General features: G+C 44.5%; 1 protein-coding gene across 1 annotated transcript in view; it reads right to left on the bottom strand.

The window, feature by feature from the left end:
- Cap-D2 (CAP-D2 condensin subunit) overlaps nt 1-22,419 on the bottom strand; it is a 79,488-nt gene that overhangs the window by 38,715 nt on the left and 18,354 nt on the right. The window contains exons 13-22 of the mRNA XM_037427563.2: nt 19,749-19,887; nt 19,183-19,314; nt 18,994-19,076; nt 18,045-18,181; nt 16,247-16,500; nt 13,392-13,476; nt 12,452-12,588; nt 9,077-9,209; nt 6,450-6,525; nt 2,741-2,914 (exon numbers count right to left, since the gene is read on the bottom strand). Of these exons, the coding sequence (XP_037283460.2) occupies nt 2,741-2,914; nt 6,450-6,525; nt 9,077-9,209; nt 12,452-12,588; nt 13,392-13,476; nt 16,247-16,500; nt 18,045-18,181; nt 18,994-19,076; nt 19,183-19,314; nt 19,749-19,887 (1,350 nt within the window). The remainder of the gene's footprint in view (nt 1-2,740; nt 2,915-6,449; nt 6,526-9,076; nt 9,210-12,451; nt 12,589-13,391; nt 13,477-16,246; nt 16,501-18,044; nt 18,182-18,993; nt 19,077-19,182; nt 19,315-19,748; nt 19,888-22,419) is intronic.

Genomic DNA, 22,419 nt, shown 5'->3' with positions numbered 1-22,419 from the left:
ATTTCCATGTGGCGAGCGATGCTGAGGGCTTTGACGCGTATCATGTCAGTCGATACGGCGTAGCCGTCCCTTCGTGTGTCGACGACGTAGTTGACGAGCTCGCTTTCGAGTTGCGGGTACTTGCACTTTTTCCCGCGAAACGCCTTTCGGCTCCTGTTAGTAGCGGCGAGGGCATCTTTCTGATTCATCCAGTAACGCACGCGCTTCTCATCGACGTCGTACTTTCGTCCAGCTTCCCGCTTCCCGTGCTCCTCGGCATAGTCAATCACTTGCAGCTTAAATGCTGCAGTGAATGATCTCAGATGCCGGCCCATCGTCCGTCACGTGCGCTGGCTTCTGCAGGGTTCACTACAACCAACAAAGTGACACCGACGACACCGATCTGAAGTCGCGCTGCCAACGTATCGACACGATGCTAGGAACGATGCCAACAAAGAGGCCGCACAAGGCAAATATGGCGGCGCGCTGTCAACAGCGTGGTCGGCGCGTCGGCGGAAGTAGAATAAAAGCGGAAAAGCGTGCAGCGCCATCTGGCTGTAAATGAACTAACTACACTTTTCTGGCGGGACATTTTGAACTTTTGTTTTTTTTTTTTTTTCGAAATATCCGCTTTCAAAGTTGGGGTGCGGCCCTTACACGAGGGCGGCCCTTACACGAGTATATACGGTACATCTTTTTATTCAAGTTGTTAGGCCTGTTCATATTTTAATAAGACGCCAAAGAAAATGTACAAAGCAGTTAAATGAAATTGGCACACTGTCCAGAAATAAGAGTGAAACACGAAGTCTTCATTATAACCCATAACAGGTTTTCGTGAATGATAAGAAGCATTTACGATTCTGGCCATGATGTGAAAACAAATTCAATTGCATCTGGCACAGCACCAAAATATTATTGAATAGAGGCGTTCCCACAATGTTTCCACTGCTCTTTCCAATTGCACAGCTCCACATCAAGGCACTACCAATGCAGTTCTAGGAGAACTTAAGAAATCTGGCCATGTTTCAACCATCTGAACCACGCCTGTTCGCACCAGGTCATTAACAAAGTTTCTCTACATTTACAATGATTATCATTATGAGACACCAAGATGTCTCTCGTCGAAACACGTTGGCCAGCCCCACTGGCAGCATCACAAAAAATGCATTCGGCTTTCACCTCTTTTCTTATCACCACTCTGAAGAGTAGCCAACACTTCGGTTAGCACATGTACTGTCTGCTTGGACCTGGAGTGCCCCTGAAACGATATTAGGTCTCCAATTTTCAAGGGGTAATTAACCACTCGTTAGGCTTAGTGAGAAGCGCGGCGACTTACGAGGGAGCTAGGCCTACCTCACGAGTTCCGTGCGAGCCGCGGATGGCTGCATTGCTTTATGAAGCGGCAAGGGCTCTCAATCAGACGGCGGACTACAATATGTCAACGCTTGTCGGCTTCTTATGAGGAGAAGCTGCTCAAGTACCAGAGATAAGTAATTGGCCTGCAAAAGCAGCACAATTACATTTTCTCGCAAATCGGCAATGCGGATGAAACTCCTGTTTATATTGAAATGCCGTTGGACACAACGATTGAGAAGACGGGCAGCAGTTCAGTGAGCGTGCTGACCGGCGGGAACACGAAACTGCGCATCACAGTCTTGCTTTGTGCCCTCGCCGACGGCACGCAACTGCGACCGTACGTCGTCTTGAAAAGGAAAACTCTACCAAAGGTTCATTTGCCTGCCAGTGTGGTGGTGCGCGCACACGAGAACGCGTGGATGAACAGTGACTTGTTCGTAGACTGGATCAAGACAGTATGGGAGAAGAGGCCCGGTGCGATGCTCGCAAAGAGGTCCATGCTCGTTCTTGACTCGTTCCGCGGCCACACAACTGAGGAAGTGAAGGACCGCCTTTCACGCAACGGCACCGACTTAGTTGTTATACCCGGTGGAATGACGTCAATGTTGCAGCCTCTAGATGTGTCGCTTAACAAGCCCTTCAAAGCGCATGTCAAGCGCTATTACGCTGAGTGGATGGCCGAAGGCTGCTACGACTTGACGCCGACGGGACGAGTCCGAAGGCCTGATATTGCCCTATTCTGCAAGTGGATTGTCGAGGCATGGAAGGCCATTCCAGGTGAGATGGTGCGAAAAAGTTTCAAGAAATGCTGCATCACAAACAACATGGATGGAACCGAAGATGACCTTGTGCATAATAGTGAGGACTGCGGCTCAAGTGATAGCTCCAGCGAGAGCAGCGACAGTGAGTGAATTGTGACTGGCCTTGCAGACAGCGTATTCTGCTTGCTAAATGAAGCTTTTTCTGTCTACATATGTGCTATGTTGCTTGAGCAGTAGCTTTTGTACAGCCTTTCCTGTATATCAAATGTGCGGGCAATATGCGAGGATTTTTTTTTCTTTCTCGGTGAGCTGAAAGTGGGGGTGCGGATTATATGCAGGGGCGGGTTATACGCGCAAAAATACGGTACAGTACTTCAATGGGACTAGTGGCAGTGCCGAGAAGGCACTCGAATAAACGCATGTCCAAATTTTTAGCGTCCGAATAAATGGTCGTTGACTGCATACAATTCGAGTTTTCTATTTCTGTTTTTGTTATATGTGTACATCTGTGGTGAAATTCATGTGCACAGGCCTCTATTAGGCATATGAAATGCCTTTTGCCTCTGTTTCTTTTTTTTTTGTATTCCAAGAAACAAAGTAAAGATGCTGCTACTGAGATGTCCACAAGCATTCATTTCACTCACTTTGTGCTGCACCATTGACGGCCACTTGCTCCTGGCACGAGGCCAGCAACTTTTCTGCCAAACTGTGGAGGATATTGTCGGCAATTTTGGCCGGCTCCAAGGCGTACCTGTAGATAATGTCAAGGGCCCTCTCCATGGTGGGAATCCAAATATCCACGTTGGTGTCGCAAAATGCTGCGAAAAAGTTTCACACAACTTACACATCATAACCACAGAGAACAGATGAAGCAACGAAGGAAATGCTAGCTGGGCTTGGCTTCTTTTCTCAGTGACCTTACAGTAGACTCTCAACGAAAGTTGAAAGGGCGGGGAAAATAAGTTTTGTTAAGAAGAAGTTCCACTTACAGAGAAATGAATAGGAGTGCAGAATTCAGGACGAAACCAATATTAAAGGAAGTTCGATTTAAGCAGCCATTAAGGCTTTTACCAAAAGTGTTGTACATCTCTATGTTCCATAAAGTTGTTACCTTTGAAGCTAGCTATGATTTGGAACAGTTGGTGGCTGTCCATAGCTTCTTTTTGCACTCCTTTACTTATAAGAACGAGATTGGGGACACAGACACAATGACACTGGATGATGCGCAAATTTCGCGCACCAATTCCGTCAAGTCAAATGTGTGTTCGTACACTCAAACCTTGATTTAACGAGCCTATATATAACAAAATATTGGTTATAGCGAAGTAAATAAAGAATGGCCTAGCAATTAGATATTTTCCCAAATCCGCAAGTATGCTTCTCTGCGATGCATACTGGCCCTACCAGTGGCGGCACCAGTGGTGCCTCGAGTGGAAACGAGGCCCTAGTTGCGTGTGCTGGGGGCTTGTCTTTGATCCGCGCCTATACCAAGACAGCAGAGTCAACATTTTCGACATCATAGCGCTAGCAAACTGTGCTCGAATATATTGCTTTTGGTAAAGAGCTAGCTGCCATTAGTGGGACAAACAGTATAGCAGAGAAGCGCACTTGCATATTAGGAAAATCTCCTGTTAACATACTGTCAAACAAATACCTTTATAACGAGTTTTCAGATATAACAAGCTTATTTTCATGTAAGATTCAACTTTGTTACAATGAGGTTGGAGTGCAGCTTATGCAAGCTATGCCATAAGAGGGTTTGTCACACTCAGCAGATTTTTCGATAACAGTTAAACCCCTTTATAGGAGGAATGCGCCGGGCAGTAATTCGTGTCTTTTATACGAAATGTCTCTTATAAGCAGGAGACTTCGTATTGTCACGGTTATTAGCCGTAAGCACAACAGAGGAGGAAGAAGCCAGCATCACGACAGACGGCAACCTTCCCTCCAAAGGTCGCAGCTGTTAGTTTCCCCGATGAGGGCTTGGGGACCTGCCCCAGACAGCGTCGGTGTAACTACGACAGTTCAGCAAAGGTGACGGAGAGCGGGATCGACGATACAGAGCTGACGGCTGTGCATGCGGGTGTGCGCTGTCACGTCAGGTGTCGAAATGAGGTCGTGAAAAAGCCGGTGCATAAGTCGGGTATCTTTGTTCATGATATGGGCAGATGCGGTAAACATGTCCAGCTTCTCCGCAATTGAAACACAGTGGATGGAAGTCGACAGTGCGCCAAAGATCCGTCTTGCAAACAAATGGTTGACAGGTAGGCACCCTCGGCGACCAAGTTGCAGGTGTCGGCAGATTTGATTGATTGATATGTGGGGTTTAACGTCCCAAAACCACTATATGATTATGAGAGACGCTGTAGTGGAGGGCTCCGGAAATTTCGACCACCTGGGGTAAAAAGTGCACCCATATCTGAGTACACGGGCCTACAACATTTTTGCCTCCATCGGAAATGCAGCCGCCGCAGCCGGGATTCGATCCCGCGACCTGCGGGTCAGCAGCCGAGTACCTTAGCCACTAGACCACCGCGGCGGGGCTGGTGTCGGCGGAGGGTAGAACGGCGGGTAGAACGGAGTTTCAGTATGTGCGTTATATTGCGGAGTCATCGTCGTTGGTAACAGAGGCGGCGGCGAGTTGTACACTGGTGCCGCCAGCGCGTTGTAAGAATGAGTCAGTGCAGACAAGTTGTGCGGCACTGGCAACGGACGATGGGTGGCTGCAGCATAGTTAATAAATCGCTGGGCTGGTAGCGATTTGGGCTGTGGAAATGCTTGCCTGATTTCCTGCCGCACAAGTTCTCCAACTGAAGCCATCGCACGTTTTTTGCGGAGTCACAAGGAAGCTGCGGATCTTATCACAAACAACCTCGCGAATAAGCTCACGCAGAGAACCGTCACTGTTGGCCGTCAGAGCTTGAGGCGCCGTTTGGTCGGTCGACGCTGATTGAGGCGCCGTTTGGTCGGTCGTAATAGCAAAACCGTTGCTGCAGTGCCGGCTCGATAGCTGTAGCCTCTTTGACGAATTCAGCAACTGTCGTCGGTGGATTGCAAAGAAGGCCGGCAAACAGCTGTTCTTTGATGCCTCGCATCGAATGGCAGAGTTTCTTGGCTTCAGGCATGTCAGGGTCAGCCCGTCGAAATAGGCGGGTCATGTCCTCCGCAAACATGGCAACACTCTCATTCGGTTTCTAGACACGAGACTCGAGTTGCTGAGCAAAGTCACGGCGGTCGTTGTTTGTGAAGGTGCCGAGAATTTGCTGCCATTTCTATTCCCTGTATCTTACTTTAGGCACACTGGTGTGTCTTTTACCCAATGGTCTCTTATATCAGTGTCTCTTATAAAGGGGTTGGACTGTACCTACTTACCGTATTTTCAGGTGTGTAAGACACTTGTTTTTCTATATTTTCCCTCGTGTATCTTATATATGCAAATAGTCCTGCAATTCTGAGAGACAACTATAGATATTTCACTCTGATTACGATAAACTGAGCATGAGAGCATTCGTAAAGAGACATCTAATCTTGTTATAACAATGAAGCGGGTGGAGTCTTATACGCCGGCGACTTGTTGCTCAAACAGAGACGATCATGGAGATTACTGCCGCAATAAAAGCCAAAATCGTCACACAAACTATTGTATTGTTTGTTCCTAAACGAATATATAAACCCACACAACTGAGAAAATAAATAAAGAAGGGCAGCACACTGTTTCATTGTAATGGTGTAGCACCCGCAGTAGTAGTTACAGAAACCAAAGTACCACTTGGTTATCATCATCATCACTTTCGATGTGAGGAGTTAATCCAGTCCAGCAGTAGTCGCGACTTCCAGTTGCCATTTACATCTTGCATGCTTGCCTGTAAGTGTCAAACTTTTCGTAGAGGCATAAGCTAAAGCAGCAAGAACCTGGTTGCTGTCTGAAAACGCAAGCATACTGTTTGGTGTAAAAAATAATCACAGCATATCCAAGGAATGAATGATGATTAGTGGGGCAAAGCGTTCGTCAGTCTGTCCATGCATCTGTCCGTGTGACCGTCGGTGAGCTCGTCCGTTCGTTCATCTGTCTATATAGTGAATACTCCAAATACCGCTATCTCAAATCTTTTCATCATGTATTCATCATATACAGGTACCGCCATCCAGCGGACATTCTAAAAACCACTCTCAGGTATGTGCCACCGGTGGTTACATGCGACAATGGGCGCACAAGCCACGCCATAAGGAGCTATGCCCCCAAAACAGTTGGTTTTTGTGGGCTCCTGCGCCGCAGTTGTGACAGTGTGAAGTGTACGTACTTCAGACCGGCTTGTATACTTCATCAGAAAGAAGAATGCAATGGACCCTTACTTTCCAGTAGAATGTCTTGAAGCCGAACAAACATGTTGTGGGAATTCTCAAAGTGCTGCAGGGGTGCTTGGGCAGCCTGAAACAAAAATAGAGGACAAGCTTAAAAGAAAAATAGAGGACAAGCTTAGGAATGGAATAGGCACATTCTAATGTTACATCAAGGCACGCTTGATCTGGTCTACAGAAAGAAATGAACATGGCCCGCATGAGTCGCTCCCTATGTGCCGTAACTACAGCACGAAGATCCTGTTGAGTGTCCTCGGTCGCCTTATCAACGGCCTTCGCAGAGCATAAGATGCGCACCTCAAGGTTTCTTTTTGATGTACTATAAACCCTTTTCATAATTGTAAAGCTAGCTTTCCTGCTATGCAGTTTGCCCTACTAATGGTGGCTAGTCACTTTTTTCAAACAGAGTGTTAAGTGCAGTTTACTTGCACTAAGACTTGGAAAATGTAGGTTTAGCTATCTCGACATTACTGCGCATAATAGTAGACGAGCGCCAGCGTGTTTAACTAGGACCTGGTCTCCATTTGAAGTAGGACAGGTGCCGCAATTAGCAGGGCAAACATGCAGTGCCGAGAAGAGCACTTGCGAATTATGAAAGGGGTCTATTGGATATATTACTGAAGGATACACTTGTGTATCCGCTAGCCTTAATTTTTATTACCGATTGTGTTTCTGATCATGCATTACTGCCCCAGTTTTTGTTTGGACATTCTGTTACCTTGGAGATTGTTAACCTTATTTTACAAGTTTTACTGCCTGGTACTGTAAAAGATGCAAGAAGTACACAAACTCTCTGCTCTGCAATAATGCTTTCGAGGCAATGCAGATTATCTGCAAATAAATAAATAACTAAATGAATAAATAAATAAGTAAATATGTAAACCTTAGCAATGCTACATATCTAGCAGGTGTCTTTGGGGTAAGAGAGAGCGTCATGACTTACGTGTACTAAAGTCTTCCTTTTATCTGGAAACTAGACAAAACAGCAAATGCACAATGACAATTCTTGGGGTTTCAAGCAAATCAATAGTAGCCACAAATAGGAAATCAACATGGATAAAAAAGTTACTGAGTGCTGCTACATGAATAAGTAAATATGTAAACCTTTGTAAAGCTACATATCTATCTAGCAAGCGCATTTAGGGTAAGATAATAAAGTAAAAGCTCGTTAACTCGAACTTACAGCTAACTCTAACCGACATCCTGGTCCTGGCACTGCCCTGTGTATTTCCAAGGGGAAAACTCCCAATAATTCGAGCGCGTTGGTATCCGAAATGGTCTATTTGAACTGGGAGCCTTTTGTTTTCATTGCTCCTCGCGGAAGTCGGCCCTCAGTGATCACAATAATATGCAGGACCAAACCAAATCAAATAGACAAGTGATACAAAATAACGAAACAGCAGCGTTTCTCAGCAGATGAGAATTCAGACCCACCGCTGAAGCTCTTGAGCAAGCTGCAAACAATGCTCACGGAGTCATGACAGAAGTAACGCAACCTAATGCGAATTGCTCTTTTGGATTTAATTGTGAATTTGGTTGCCTTAGCTGTGCCATATGAATAAACATGTTTTAGAGCATGAATAGTATCATATATTTCACATTAAAGTTCACAGCTCGCATGAATGCCCATGTCGATGCTAGTTTTTTGCATTTCAGTCACTGATCAATTAATTGCGTTCTCTTTTAAATCTCCTTGAGCTTATTTTACAAAAAGACCTGCCACAAATGTGTAGTACCACCTAGTTTGCGATAACATTTCAAATACAGTTGAACCCCTTTATAAGAGACACTGATATAAGAGACAAATGGGGACACCAGTATGCCTACAGTAAAATACAGGTTGATAAGAAAATGCATACGAAGCCCCCTACTTATAAGAGACATCTCATATAAAGGACAAGAATTGCTGTCCAGAGCGCGCCTCTTATAAAAAGGTTTAACTGTGAAGCCTCTTTGGCTTCTGCCCCCGCAAGTGTGGTGAGATGACTGTTCATTCTAGTGCCCGGCCGCTAATTTAAACTCCACTTAATTCAAAGTTTTGTAACTGCCTCCGAGTTTGAATTAACGAGCTTTTTTTGTGATATCTGGGGTTTTACGTCCTATCACCACGATATTGTGACGTCTTGGTTTAGACGACATCTATACAGCCCACGGACTCGGCAGCGAACAGGCAGTCTAAGGCAGAGCACGCACACACCCTATAATAATGGTGGTGACACCCGGGGAAGATGAGGGAAAAGAGCCAGAAGGATGATGATGCTTATGATAATGTATAGATAGAAGAAGCGCATAACAAATGCCCATGCTATGATTACGAGAGAAGCTGTAGTGGAGGGCTCCAGAAATTTCAACCATCTGATGTCCTTTAATTAACACTCACTGACATTGAATGGTACATGAGCCTCTAGCATTTCGGCTCCCAAATTAAGGCTGCCGCAGCCGAGATCGAATGAGCTACCTTCGAGTCAGCAGCCGAGCACTCTCATGACTTACGTGCACTAAAGTCTTCCTTCTCACTGGCGACTAAACAAGACAGAAGAGGCACAATTAGAATTCTTAGGGCTTCATGCAAAGCAATAATAGCCGGAAATAGACTCTCGACATGGCTAAAGAAAGATTACCGAGACAGCACCGCTCATTTTCTGGATGATGCTGCACGTGTGCCTGCAAAAGTCAAGGTCGGCTTTCCCACGCTCGCCCAATCCAACGGAGACGAGGAGCTCCAAGTTTTTTACCACCATGTTGTTATCGGCACTGCATAAAATAAAAAAAAAAGAAACGAAAAATCTTGTTGCAACAAACATCACATTTACTAGCCTTTGCAAAAGAGAGATGAAAGACAGCAAGAACCGAGACTAGGCCTCCAGAAAAAAAAAAAATGCAGGCGAAATGCTTGCAGTAAAAAACCGTGAAGAGTCTCCTTCTGATTTCGAAGGTTTTTCAGCACAGAGCTTGCAATGTTTTAACTGCAAATGTACTCGGCACCGTTGTTAAATGAAGCCGCGATATCGGTGGGAACACGTAAAACCAGCTCACTGGCTTATAAACTGCCATGGAAAGCCAAGCCAAGTCAAGCGATTTTCCGAGATACAAAGCATGTCCAGAATGTATTGTTTCAAGTTATTCTGGCCAGGTATTCCATATAATTCACTACCTGAACATGTATGTTGAGCTTTGAGAGAAGTTTAATAGTCTTGTTCGAATAGTGATGACCCAACTAGCCTGTAATTATATATATATTGTTTAATTGAGACAAAGCCTGTGCAAATGCCATTCCTTTTGGTTCAAAGAAAGTGGAAATAACTTTGAATAGTAGCAGGATATGACTTCCAATAGAATGCAAGTAATAACCTGTAAAAAATATGTTATGTTTTGAAACATATTTGACAGTATAACAAGCTTTTAAACTTAATCGCTGTGACGTTAATACCTTCATTTAACCTTCACATGGGGCTTCGAGGGCAGAGCAAATTTCCCCTGGACAGGTGTTTTCATGGCGTAGCACCTCTTTACTGCAGTCAAACCACTTTTACAATAATTTACATGCAGATATAGGTGCCTTCATGACTTGGCACCCTTTCATTGCAGTGAAACCAGCTTCACAAAAGAAGGTTACATGTGGATTAATATATACACCAATTTGTATATACACCATCAATACTTCAAAATTTTCTTCAATTTAAATTCGAATCGAAGCGTTTAGAATATTAGCACAAGGCTAGAGTATATATATATATATATATATATTGCCGCATGACAAATATATATTGCCGCATGTTGTTAGGCACCTACCGAAGACTTGCGCCGCTTCCTGCTCTTATGAATTCTGCCAGACCAACTGACAAGCCAAACGTGCCAAGCTAAACGCGCCATGCAACGCTGGCTGCGCGTGTCACCACACCACGTGCTGGAAAAAGAAGGCTGGCGGTTTTTGGAAGGAGCGGCACGCGGTGAGACGCATAAAGAAGACGTTGACGAGGTTTTTCACTAAAGAGCTCAGGACAACCTTTGTGTATTTAGTTGACGGGCACAAGTTTGCCATAAATAAATAGTTGTTTCAGCTTCCGGCGTTGTATTTGTTCGTTACAATATATGTTTTTGTAGATCTTGCATTTCTGTTTTTTTTTTCTGTAACGGATGTCGCAAATGTAAATGAAGAAAAAGTGATGCGATTAGTCACCAATTATCCAAACACATAAAATAATGCAACTTTTGAAAAGGCATTTGTAATAAGAGTGAAGGCAGTGTGTCACCATTCTTTTTTTTTTTTTGTGCGAGTTCACCATTCATGGCAGTTAACATCTTGCAATGGCATGGGTGATGGGTTCACTGTTTTCTAAGCACTGCAAAGCTGGACAGTACTGCTACTGCAACCATCACTGCCATTACTTATTAGGGTTTGGCACATGTAAGATGAGTACACGAAGTTGAATATTACAGCAAAGGCTAGTTGCCGTAGAAAAATGAGGGTTGCCGGCCAGCACTTTTGACAGAGGCAAGGGTGCAACAGCAGAAACAGAATTCGGAGCAATTCTTGGAGCAGCAAAACGTTACTTTTGTAGCACTAAAATCCATATTTGGAGGAGGTTACTGGAGAAAAAACCATTCATTTTTTATCACGAAAAACCAAATTTGGAGCAGTTCGAAAAAGAAGGCTCACATTAAAAAAAAAAAAGAAATTAAAAACTACGTGCAAACCATTCAACATCCTTTAAATCATGCAGAGCGAATTTTACCCCTACTGTTTCAATGAAAGTAGTATCTTTTTAACCACCTTACCTAGTAAACAATGACAAAGTTTAGGTTAGAATCTGCCACACCTGTCAAATCGTTTGAAAAACTCCGAGAATTCAAATGTGGATCTGCCAAGATAGTCATCTTAAGATTCTGGAGAATCGTAAAACTGAGAAGTAGGGGTAGCAAAAAAAAAATACACGACGCACAGTTTTGTTTGATATTTTTAGGGTTGCATAAATGTCATATAGTACTCCGAATGATTGCCAGTTACTGTTTTTAGACATGAGCGATCATATTAGTACTCGCAATGATACAGCACATACATGCATAAGTAATTGAACAAACTGCACTGTGTTTAGTGACTACTACCGTTAGCCCCTTCCAAATCTTAAAACGCTTTTTCACAGGCCTCTATTGTACTGCAGCGAAGATGACTTGCGTGGCATTCTGCATGGGTTAGAACAAGGCCAAGAAATTTTCGAACTACCATCCCCCCCCCCCCCTTCCCACTTTTTTTCCCCACAAATGGCTTTGGTATAAAACACAACTTCTCGGCTCGCTTGCAAGGCCCGTTTAACCAGACAAAGTAACCATGGCAAGCGCCCATTGGCCTGCCGACGGTACCGGATATCTATCACATGTGCCGTTGCTATGGCAATTAACGTGGTAGCCGGCAACATTGGCGTTCGCAGCCTGCCGAGTCCGTACGTTTTTAGCTTTAGTTGCTAACATGCCATAGCGGCGTTTGCTGACTTGGAAATTCATATTTTCCTTGAAATGTTGCTGACTACGGCAACACATTTTTGTCTTAAAGTTGCGTTGTCTCGTTGACAAATATCCGCTGCGGCCAGCAGACCACTGGACGCGCGGCGTTGTTGCTTCATCTGGTCGATCACCTTTCGCAATCGTCCTGGCAAAATATATCTTACACCGTGGTTTAAGGTTAGGGTCTGCGTGCCTAGATCCCTGAATTGATTGATGACACAAGCTACAAGTGGCCTACATTTCCTGCCGAAATTTGCACAATTGAAAAAATTTTGAGGTTGGTCAGGCATTTAGGCACAGCGTGGCGCTACTTTAGCAAATTTTATGATTCTGGCTCAGCTCGGCGCACAAATAAGCAATTTTATCAAATTAGCGCAATTGGAACAGCTGTTGCACCCCTGTAGAGACCAAATAAACCGTTTCAGAACTGACAGCAGTTTACTGTGGTAGTGTCATACGACATTCAGGTCAAGTGGCATGCTTGTGGCACAAACCTGGCAACCATAGAAAGCAGCTGGGTGGCTGCAAGGCAGTCTTCTCTGGTGGTGTCTGGCTGCTCCATTGTGTACCTTTCCCAGAGAAATCGCAGAACCGCGGAGGAAACGTCGCCACTCTTCACCAGTTCCTTCACCTGAACACCAATGGGGTTTGGTGACTACACCGACGACGCAACGACAGTGAAAAAAGTGAAAATGCTGCAATTGGGGATGGGTGAATAATTTAGCGTTTCTAATATTAGAACGAATAGTACAGTATTCAAATTAGCTTCCACACAAACTTCAATTATTCAGAATTTTGAAGTATTTGAAATGAACGAATGAATAAATATGTGAATATGTATAACCCCTTGAAAATGTGGTTTCGCTGCAGTGTCGGGCTACAGTGTTTCCAGGCCCACACTGGCCATAGGAATACATAAGATAGTGGCTTGAGAACTTTTGACAGACCTGCAATGCGACTTATCTTCTTTGAAGTGTAAAAGCTCGTTAAGAAGGCTTATACATGCTAAGTATATCAAACTTTATAACTTGGCATGTTTCACTGCTTATAACTTGGAACCTATTACTATTCACGTTCTTTTACTATTTGAATTTGCTCCCCCTTCACTTAAAAAAAAAAGACACTTGCAGTGACCTAGTTCCATTTCCAAAAAATATTATGCAAGCTAGTTTTGTCATGACCAAACATAATTACAGCTATTTTTCTTTGCAATACGTGCAGTACACTATTTGCTTCGAACCTCAAATCTGAGTTCGTGCATGCTTGCTTTTGATGCAAGGTGATTTTTGAGTGAAATGTCAACACATAGCCAGTGGGCGTATTGCTTTAATCGTAGAGTTGCCGAGACACTTCACCTGTCACACTTCACTACTTCGTCGCATAGTAGTTCAACGTAGAGGTGTTTGCAGCACTATGTGAACAATGCCAACTTACCAGCTGTTCAAGACATATCAGCTCACTCGCCGTCACAGTTTTGACAAGCTCGGACAGGCCAATCGTAATATTTCGAGCTCTGGTCCTGCACCACACAAAACAAGAACACAGTGTGTGTGAAGCGGCCCGGATGGCCAAGGATTACATGAAACGGTACAAAAATATAAACCACAAGATTTCTTCAGTGGCACTTCAAACGGCAATGTTACTTCGTACGCCATCAAATGACGATGTTAAGTTCCACAATGTTGGCATAACACTGACAGCTGAAACGGATTGGAAACGAAGTACAGCAAAGCATTAGAAATCCTCTACACAACTTGACATTGCTTCACATCAGCAAGAAATGATAAGAAGGCATGAGTATAGTGTCTTGCACACAGATAGCTGTCAAGTTCGAGAATTCTGAATCTGGGAGATTCTCACAATGGGAAAAGAAAGAAGAGATAGCTTTTTTTGTTTTAACATTATTAAAAAGGGCGGAAGGAGGGGGCTGTAACAGTCCCGTCAGCGTAAGCATTGGCGGTACGGTTTCACAATGGCGTATAAACAAATCTCACTGATATATGGAAATCTCAAGCAGTATTGCGAATATTTTTTTTTAATCACCAGGAACTCTGTATAATAAAAAAGAACTAGCAAAATCTGTCTCCAAACGACGATATACGCACATCTTTTCCCCAACAATCAAACTTGCGAACGTTTCTTTAAAAAACACACGGACAGACCAATAAGGGACAGCGCAGATAGCTGCTGCGAAAGCAGACGTCAAAGCTTCGCTTGAGGCCAACTGAAAGCTAGGTGCTGAAGACCGTTCTACCATAGTCATAAGCGAAAATTGCCATGGCGACCGAAATACCTTGGGCTTCTTTTTTATGCCTTTATTGCCTTTATTCTACCGCTCCAATAAACACGTACCTTCATAGCTCGCATCTGCTAGCGATGATCGCATCGCAGCAACCACGGTATAGAGTGCGGCGATTGCGGCAAACGGTAGTTCCGTTTTTGTTCGGCGTGCGCTGGCCGTGCACGTGTTCGCAACGCTTACAGAGAGAGGCATCACTTTGACTGGGTGAGCGCCGGACACGCCGCATGCACTATGGTCAGTTTTGTAATCGCCATATATAATCCTAAAAATAATTATTGATGGCGTTGAATGTCTCAAAACGACGTTACGATCATGAGATGCCGAAATGGAGGATTCCGGAAGTTTCGGCGAGTTTCCTCAGGACTATAAAATGAAGTTGTTGCCACTGTCACCTGGGATGCACTCTAAATCTATACGTACATGGGCATAAAGCCTTTTCGTCTTCGTTAAAAATGCAGCCGCGATCCCGTGACCTGCAGGTCAGTATAGTATAGCACTATAACTGCTAGACCACAGTGGCGGGTGCCACACACAATCGTGTGACGAATGACCACGATTTCGTTGGTCGTGTGCATCCTTCCAGAACTTCACGCACGTTGTTCTCAGCTATCGCTCATTGGTTTGGTAACGAGACTCATATCATATGGAGTGACGCACCACACTGACGAGAACACCAATTCTACTCTATGTTTACATCGACTCTTAATTCATATAAATTATATGTGATAGTAAGATAGTTTTGCAAAAACTGAATCGGATAGGGTTAGATTTTTGTCAATACGGCCAGATCACGTACAGAAATTTCAATTTCCGGGAGATTTTCCGGCCAACCGTACAAACGTAAGAAATGGTCGAAATCCGGGGGTCTCCCAGAAAATGCGGCAGACTTGGCAGGTGTGCACACAGGACCTTAGCGTCGAGTCTCCTAGCAATTCTCTCAGCTGTTAATCTCATTTGGATAGCAAAGCAGCTATCATCATGGCTAACTTTCCTGCAAAGCTTTTTTGCTAGCTCCGATTGATTTCAACTAGCCTTAGCCCAACTGCTCTTCATTTAGCTGTTTACGGAGCGTGTGGGAACATTGCCAAAGGTGACAATATGGCAGAGCTGAAATAATTCAGAAATCTCTGTACGGCTGACAGCTAAGCAAACACTAAGGGTACCCGTGTGCATGATTTTAGCACTGAAGCTGCCCCTTTGCATTTGCAGTCTAAATAAAGCTTTCTGTTCAACAGAGTGCTTATTCTGTAAGTTGCAGTGTAAGGTTACAAGCTTTTTCTACCCTTGAACAGTCAGCTCATTAGGTAATGTTGTGGGGAAGCGCGTGGGCCACTGGTTCCTTCACTTTTTACGGCAGCCTAGTTGCGAGGACACGTCTGTCGCGTTGAGAAACGAGACAATGAAGCCTCGTTCGAAAGGGCCAATCACCCCGCGGCCGGCATAATAGTACTTTTGAGGGTTCTATGTTCCAACACCACGATATGATTGTGAGAGATGCCACAGTGGAGGGCTCCCAAATTTTCAACCCCCAGAGGTCCTTTGACAAACACCTATACCTAAGTACATGGGCCTCCAGCATTATCACCTCCACTGAAAATGTGGCCGCTGCGACCGAGATTGGATAATGCGAATTCCAGAGCAGCAGTCGAGAGCTATAGTCGAGCGTAGCAGTGAAGCACCACCGTGGTAGGTCACACGAAATTCTGCACGACATGGCCGCAACCGTGTGGAACTAACAAGCTACGACAAAATTTGTTTAGAGAGAAGACACAGAGCCCATTCAGCAGGAGTCGGTTATTACAGAAAACCATATTACTTGACATGAAAACGAACGCTGCAAGACGGCACAAGAGTAAATAAATGTCAACTACTTCGTACAAGAATCTTAATGACTGAATTACTGCCGTGTGCACTTTTCCCTCTCGGTGGGCTTGTAGAAAACTCTAAGACGTGACGTCTTGGTTTTAAGAGGGTCAGTACTACGTACTTGGCATTGGTGGCAGGCTGGTTGAAGTAGACGTTTCGGTACGCGTTGGCAACCGCTTCTCGGATGGTTGGCTCTCTGGACCACACCAGGGAAAGCATTTTGCGGATGCCCAAGAGGGCCCCCTTGATTCCCAGCCCGTGGGCAGATACGAAGAAGGCAATGGCCTCGTGTATGTCTGACTGGGTGCGCGAGTAGAGCATGTCGCAGAGCGTCGGTATCACTTCCTGGATCTTTTCGGCATAGTCAGCGCAGTCCTGCAAAGAGGAAATAAGTTTTGAAGGGGAAGCTTCGTATTGAGACACTGTCAAATAGTGCGTCACCATCATACATGTGGAATTGCATCACTTGAGATTGAGACACATTTCAAGGCTATAGAAAGCCTGCTGTAGGCTTCCTCTGCATGCAAAGACACCCTGCAAAGTGCTGGGCTTAGCAAATGTTCAGCAGAATCTCGACGATACGAATTCGAAGGGAGCAGGCAAAATATTCGTATCATCCCGAATTCGTATGAACTAAGAATAAGTTGAAGCTGATCATGAAGATGAACAGGAACTTTATTGGGTCAACTACTTGTTGAAAGAAAGTGCATGATGTTCCTTAAACTATCCTGCTTTCACCGCCTGCCAATAAAGTGCCACTTAAGCGAATGCGGCAAAACTTGGAGCCGGAAAAACGCGCCACTCTGGTGAAAACACCAGAACGACCGCAAGAACATGTCCGCGCTTGTCGAAAGTGCTCACATTCATTCTGTCCCCTTCCATACATGCCTTCGCCGTTTGAGAATTTGTTTCGTTTTGCCCGTTTCCTGAGCAATAAAACTCAAACCGAGTGCTAGTTATGTATGCAATGCACTGAAAAAAAAGAAAACAGTTTACACCTTTACAAGCATTGTTTCCGTAATGCGCAAGAAGAAACGACACAAGCTGAGACAAAGGCAGCAGAACGAATTTAGCCAGCAGAGCAAAAGTGAGACACGTTAGGGCTTGCCGACTTGCTGCTGCTGCTTCTTCTTCTTCTACTTCCAGTGCTCGAAGCGATCATAATCCTGACCAGGCTCTCGATGAACGCGTTATTGTCAAGGCCATGAGCTTTGTTGTGCTGCGCGGGTAGTTCGTGATTGCGCAGACACTAGCCGGCAATCTGCTATCATGTGGCAGAAAAATTGGTCAGGGACCAATTTCTTTCGCGTTGGCCTCGCGGTGTGCTTTTCCGACCACTTAGGTGGCGAAAAGGAGAAATTTGGCGAGGCCAAGTGTGAACGAGCCTTCCTTCCACACGACAAGCCGCTTTGCGCCGTTCGTGTGCAGCGATCAATAGCGCGTTCGAATCATCCGCTGTGACTGGAAAAACCATTCGTACAACACCGAATAACGGCGTAATTATATCATCGAGATTCTACTATATACTTATTCACTACAAAGCTGTGTCTAAATGCTTGTTCTCGCGGTCAAGATTCATCACTTGCACAACTGACAGCACTCTGTAAACAAAAACTTTAGTGATGTCGGAGCACATTACAGTGACACGTAATAACGAGTGGCAACTTGGAAGGTAGGCAAGAAATCGTAGCCCTGCTCCTTGGGCAGTAAAGGACAATGAAGGAGTCTCATCTACTGGCTTGGGAACAGAAAATATGATTCGCACTAGAAATTTACGGATCCATAGAACATGGTCCTAACTTCCATTGAATTTTTTCATCTCATGGATCAAACACTGCAAGGCTTCTGGAAATCGCAGTTTAGTGCGTGCAGAATGAGTGCTTGCTTTGGAGTTTTTTCATAGAGCTTGGAGCACTTACCCTGAGATACAAGACAAGCATCTTTTGCTTGTAAAGCTCCACTGCACCCTCGCTGGACACAGCATCACTTGGTGGGGGCGCTGGCTTAGGTGCCTCTTTTTCAGGCACCTTTTCATCAGGCCCTGGAGCCTTGGTACCTGAAACAGTATGCAGCAGAATGAAGCTACCACAGAACCACTGAGCTAACTAAGGGCATGGCAGCTTCCAGGTGCTGTTCACATAAAAACAAGTAACCACAACCATAAAAAACATGGTTTATTAACAAGTATACCTTCTCGTCACACATTTCCCAGTTATGTCTGTTTCATAAAATTTTTACCACCACCCCGAATCTATGCGATGATATCATATCTCGCCTGTCTTTTCTCTCACTTCAGCTACATCATTCTCACTAAGTGGGCATATGTTCATTTTAAGACAAAATTTGGTTCCCCCTCCTTTATTACCTGAGCATTGCATCGTAGAAGCCCCTCCCCGGATCGACAGCCGGCGTTGAGGACAATGCTTGTTTTCATAATAACTAAACAAACATTGTATACTACGGCTAGCAAAAATGTGTTCAATTGTCCTGTAATACTCGCATCTTATATTTGCTAGTAAATACCGCATTAGATATAATTATATAACACAGAATCATGCTTCTACTTTTTATTTTATTTTTTTTTTTTCATCTGTTGCATTATAATCACTATGCTCTGCAATGCCTTGGGCCTTGAGGGCACCAATAAATTACCAATATTAAACCAAGTGTGTTCCTACACTAGCAACAAAGATGAAACATTCGAAGGCATTTTGCATGCAATAGAAATTTAGATCTAGACAGTAAAACTGAGCTCACTAGATTAGTTCAGTGCTCACTTAGTCTGGGGTACACTAAGCTTCGTAAAGTTAGGACAGGATATTCTTAGCTTACCCACTGAAAGAGTAAACAGTGACACATCCTACATACCATGATAAATTTTCTTCAGCACATTCAAGAGGACCTGATCTGTATTGTTCTTGACACCGTTCTCTTCAGCCTCCTTGTCTTCTCTAAGAAGGAAAAACAAACAAACAAACAAAATACGAGATGAATACTTAGTCGGAGATGCAACACAAGCACGTCGACAACAGCCGTGAAGGCAGTGCAAGCACTCACGAGCTGTCCTCGTTGGCAGTCGGATTGCAGAAGAGGTTCACGTCCGGATATGTGGCGATTGCCTTCCTGAGCACTCTAACGGCCTCCGTGCAGCTGCCGTTCTTGAGTAGTGCTCGTATCTGATTCAGAATCCTGAAAAAGCATTTGCAATGTGAAGGCGAAAAACAAGATTCAGTGAACCATCGATTTTAGTGAGAGGTCAATGCTAGTTACAAACCCTTATCAAGTGAGAATTTCTAGCTTGACCGGTTTGACATCTTAAAACAACACTCGGGGAGGGACAAACAAGGTAGCGATTCGCTACGTAGCAGGTGGTAGTGCCATTGTGCACTACGACTAGCCGGGTGAGTTTGGAAAGTCTAATGGCCGCTGTACCGTCAGTGCAAGTCATGCCATAGAGACATTCAAGATGTTAGTGTGGCCAGTGAAACATGCGGAGAAACAAATGACAGTGCGTTTTAGGAAAAACAATTGGCCTTTGCACACTTAGGTTCGCAATACACTGCAGGTCTCTGAACGTATCCTGTGAGGAGCGAGACGGAAATCAGAGTAAAAACTTGGCTCACTCGTCAAGCAACACGCTTTCTTCATTGGTCAAGGATAGGCCGTTGATATTAACTTCGTCCTCCTGGAGCACCTCTTGCAGGCCTGGCAAGATTCCCATCCACGACGCATCTGCTTCATCTTCCTGTTCTTCGTCTTCCACTGCACACAGCAAGAATCACTCGACTGCACGTACTGCCATGCCGCAGTTGCACGAGCACTCCAGCTGTCATTAGGTTTCGGATGAGCGATAAAATAGCTGGCACAACCTAAGTCTATTTATTGTTTCTATAATATATTATGCTAAGCTGCGTTCCCTTTTTTTTTTTTACCATGAGCAGCGCAGTGGCACTGACTACTGCTCCCAATAAACAGGAGATAAACATTTGTTTATTCCTTCTCATTGGCAGACACCCTAGGTGAAGAACTACGAAGCAGTGTTCAGGCAACCGATGTGTGGAGTCAATCAATTCATTTTTTCAAAGCTAAGGGGAGCTGCTTACCCCTCCCATTAACAAAACCTGCAAATCATTACGAGATATGCAGACAACAGACGCTGAGCTCTAAACAAAAAAGAGACTGCATTGCGACGTTTCAAAAATTAAAACACTAATACATTCAGATGGCACGCTGTAGTAGAGAAGTACGGATAAATTTTTACAACCTTGGGTCTTTTTATGTATGCACAAACACAAAATATGCAGGCATTCTGCCATCAAAGCACTCATCGAAGTGCAGCTGCCATGCGCAAGAATCAAACTAACAACACCACATGACGAACATATTGCATCGCTAGTGCGGTTGCTGCAGCAGTAAGTTACAGGTGCAATTATTATAACACTGACGGAAGCGACATTTTGCTTTTTGGAGCATATTTTGGAGCAGAAAAATTGTGCTTTGGAGCAGACTTAACTGCCTCCAAAGCAGAAAAGAATGAAAGAATGATATAGGTAAGGGTTGCTGTTGGTGTATTTGGAGCAGATGCGTGTTCCTAATGACACAAAAGTCTGAAACATCACTTAAGCATCTAATAAATATTCATATCTATTACTATACGTGCCGTATGCTTGTATACAGCTAGTATACAAGCCGTATAGTAGCATCACTCGCATAAATCATGGGGGGGGGGGGGGGGGGGGCGTGAAGGTCAAGGGAGTCCGGACTTTTCTTGTGTTCAGGCTGGGGAGGACAGCCCTTGCAAGTGTCCCCCTTGAGATTTAGCTTTAGCATGTGGTATGATAGAGTTAACACCTTGTTAAGTATAGTGCAATCAACTTTTTAAAAGGCTTTTTATCTCACTGCGTAGCTGTGTTAGATACCCCTGAGCTGTGTGAACTATGGAAGTCGCAAAAAGGTGAATAAAAAGAGACTGAATAGAACAATGCAAATGCTCGAGCTCGGACCCGATGCTTGCTTTTTTTTTTTAATTCTATTTGAAAGCATATAAATTCTTATATAAATAAAAATACGACCCATATTAAAAATACAAATTGGTCAATGTGACCTGATATGTGTTACCCCTTGTAATTTTTCTAGATTTATGCGACTGAGCAGCATACTAGGATGATATTCTACAACTTGCTTTTGGTTTCGCTTAGGCTCACGAGATGGTTCCCATGGTTCAAATTCATTCTCTTTAGTTTGCCAACACAATTTTGAAGCAGGTTTGGAGCAGTTACTAGTAAATACAGTCGAAATCCGCTACAACGAATGCCGCTTCAACGAAATTTCCGCTACAACGAAAAATTCACAATTTCCCGTCAGCAGTCCATAGGAGTCAATGCATAAATATTGTCGCCACAACGAACACTTTTTCTTCGATCGTCCCGTTTCAACGAAATTTTAGGATGCGATTCCAGGCTCAGATACTTATTACTATGCAGTGAACCCAATCTTTAACATTTCGATGCATTTTCAGAGCCTGAAAATGCGTCAACGAAGTCTACAACACGCGTTGGCACTACCAGAAACCGCCGCTATACCACCGCTACTCAGCAAGCATGGGCGCCGCCATTGCTCGATAATGACGGCAATGAGTCTGCCCTGCTTTTGTCTTGCCACTGGCTTGCTTTTGAGCCGCAGACGATTTAAAACTGAAGCTTTGTCGCTCAGTTCATGTACAGTGTTCTAGAAGAGGGTAGCGGGATCAGCAGCCGGAGCGCCCTACGCGTTGAAGCGGGTCGGCAAGTACGGACGAGACCCGGATGCTGGTGGCGACGCTGTGGTCGCGTGGACTGGCTGGCGTGGCTGCCGCTGGTGCTTCGCGCGCTTGTTGTGACGGCCGCACGCACGGACAGGTGAACGCACCCAGCAATCAACCTAGACCCACGCAATTCCTAATTGTCATTAATTGCCTGTAATTTTATAACCTTGCTAAGACTGTACGCTCGGGGAAAGTTGACATTAACGGAGCTGGTACAACAATAGTTCCCTCCAGTGTGCGCAAGATCCTCCTGCTCAGCAAGCCAGGGTTTCTGCAGTGGACCATCTGATTGAAAAAGGGACCCTAGTATCAGCTGAACGCATGTTTCGAAGTATTCCTGCAGAGCACAGAGAGCTTGTAGAGCAGAATAGCGATGACCGTCTAACACATTATATGGCAGGTTATGTTGCTCGAAATTATGTGTCTGAAGCGTTATGACTGCAAGAACCTTCTTTTGGAAGCCCTCATACGGAAAACAGAAACACTGAGTT

The sequence above is a fragment of the Rhipicephalus microplus genome, chromosome 3, assembly GCF_043290135.1.
Source record: "Rhipicephalus microplus isolate Deutch F79 chromosome 3, USDA_Rmic, whole genome shotgun sequence".
NCBI classification, from domain to species: Eukaryota; Metazoa; Arthropoda; class Arachnida; order Ixodida; family Ixodidae; genus Rhipicephalus; species Rhipicephalus microplus.
This window is presented reverse-complemented; position numbering and strand designations above follow the sequence as displayed.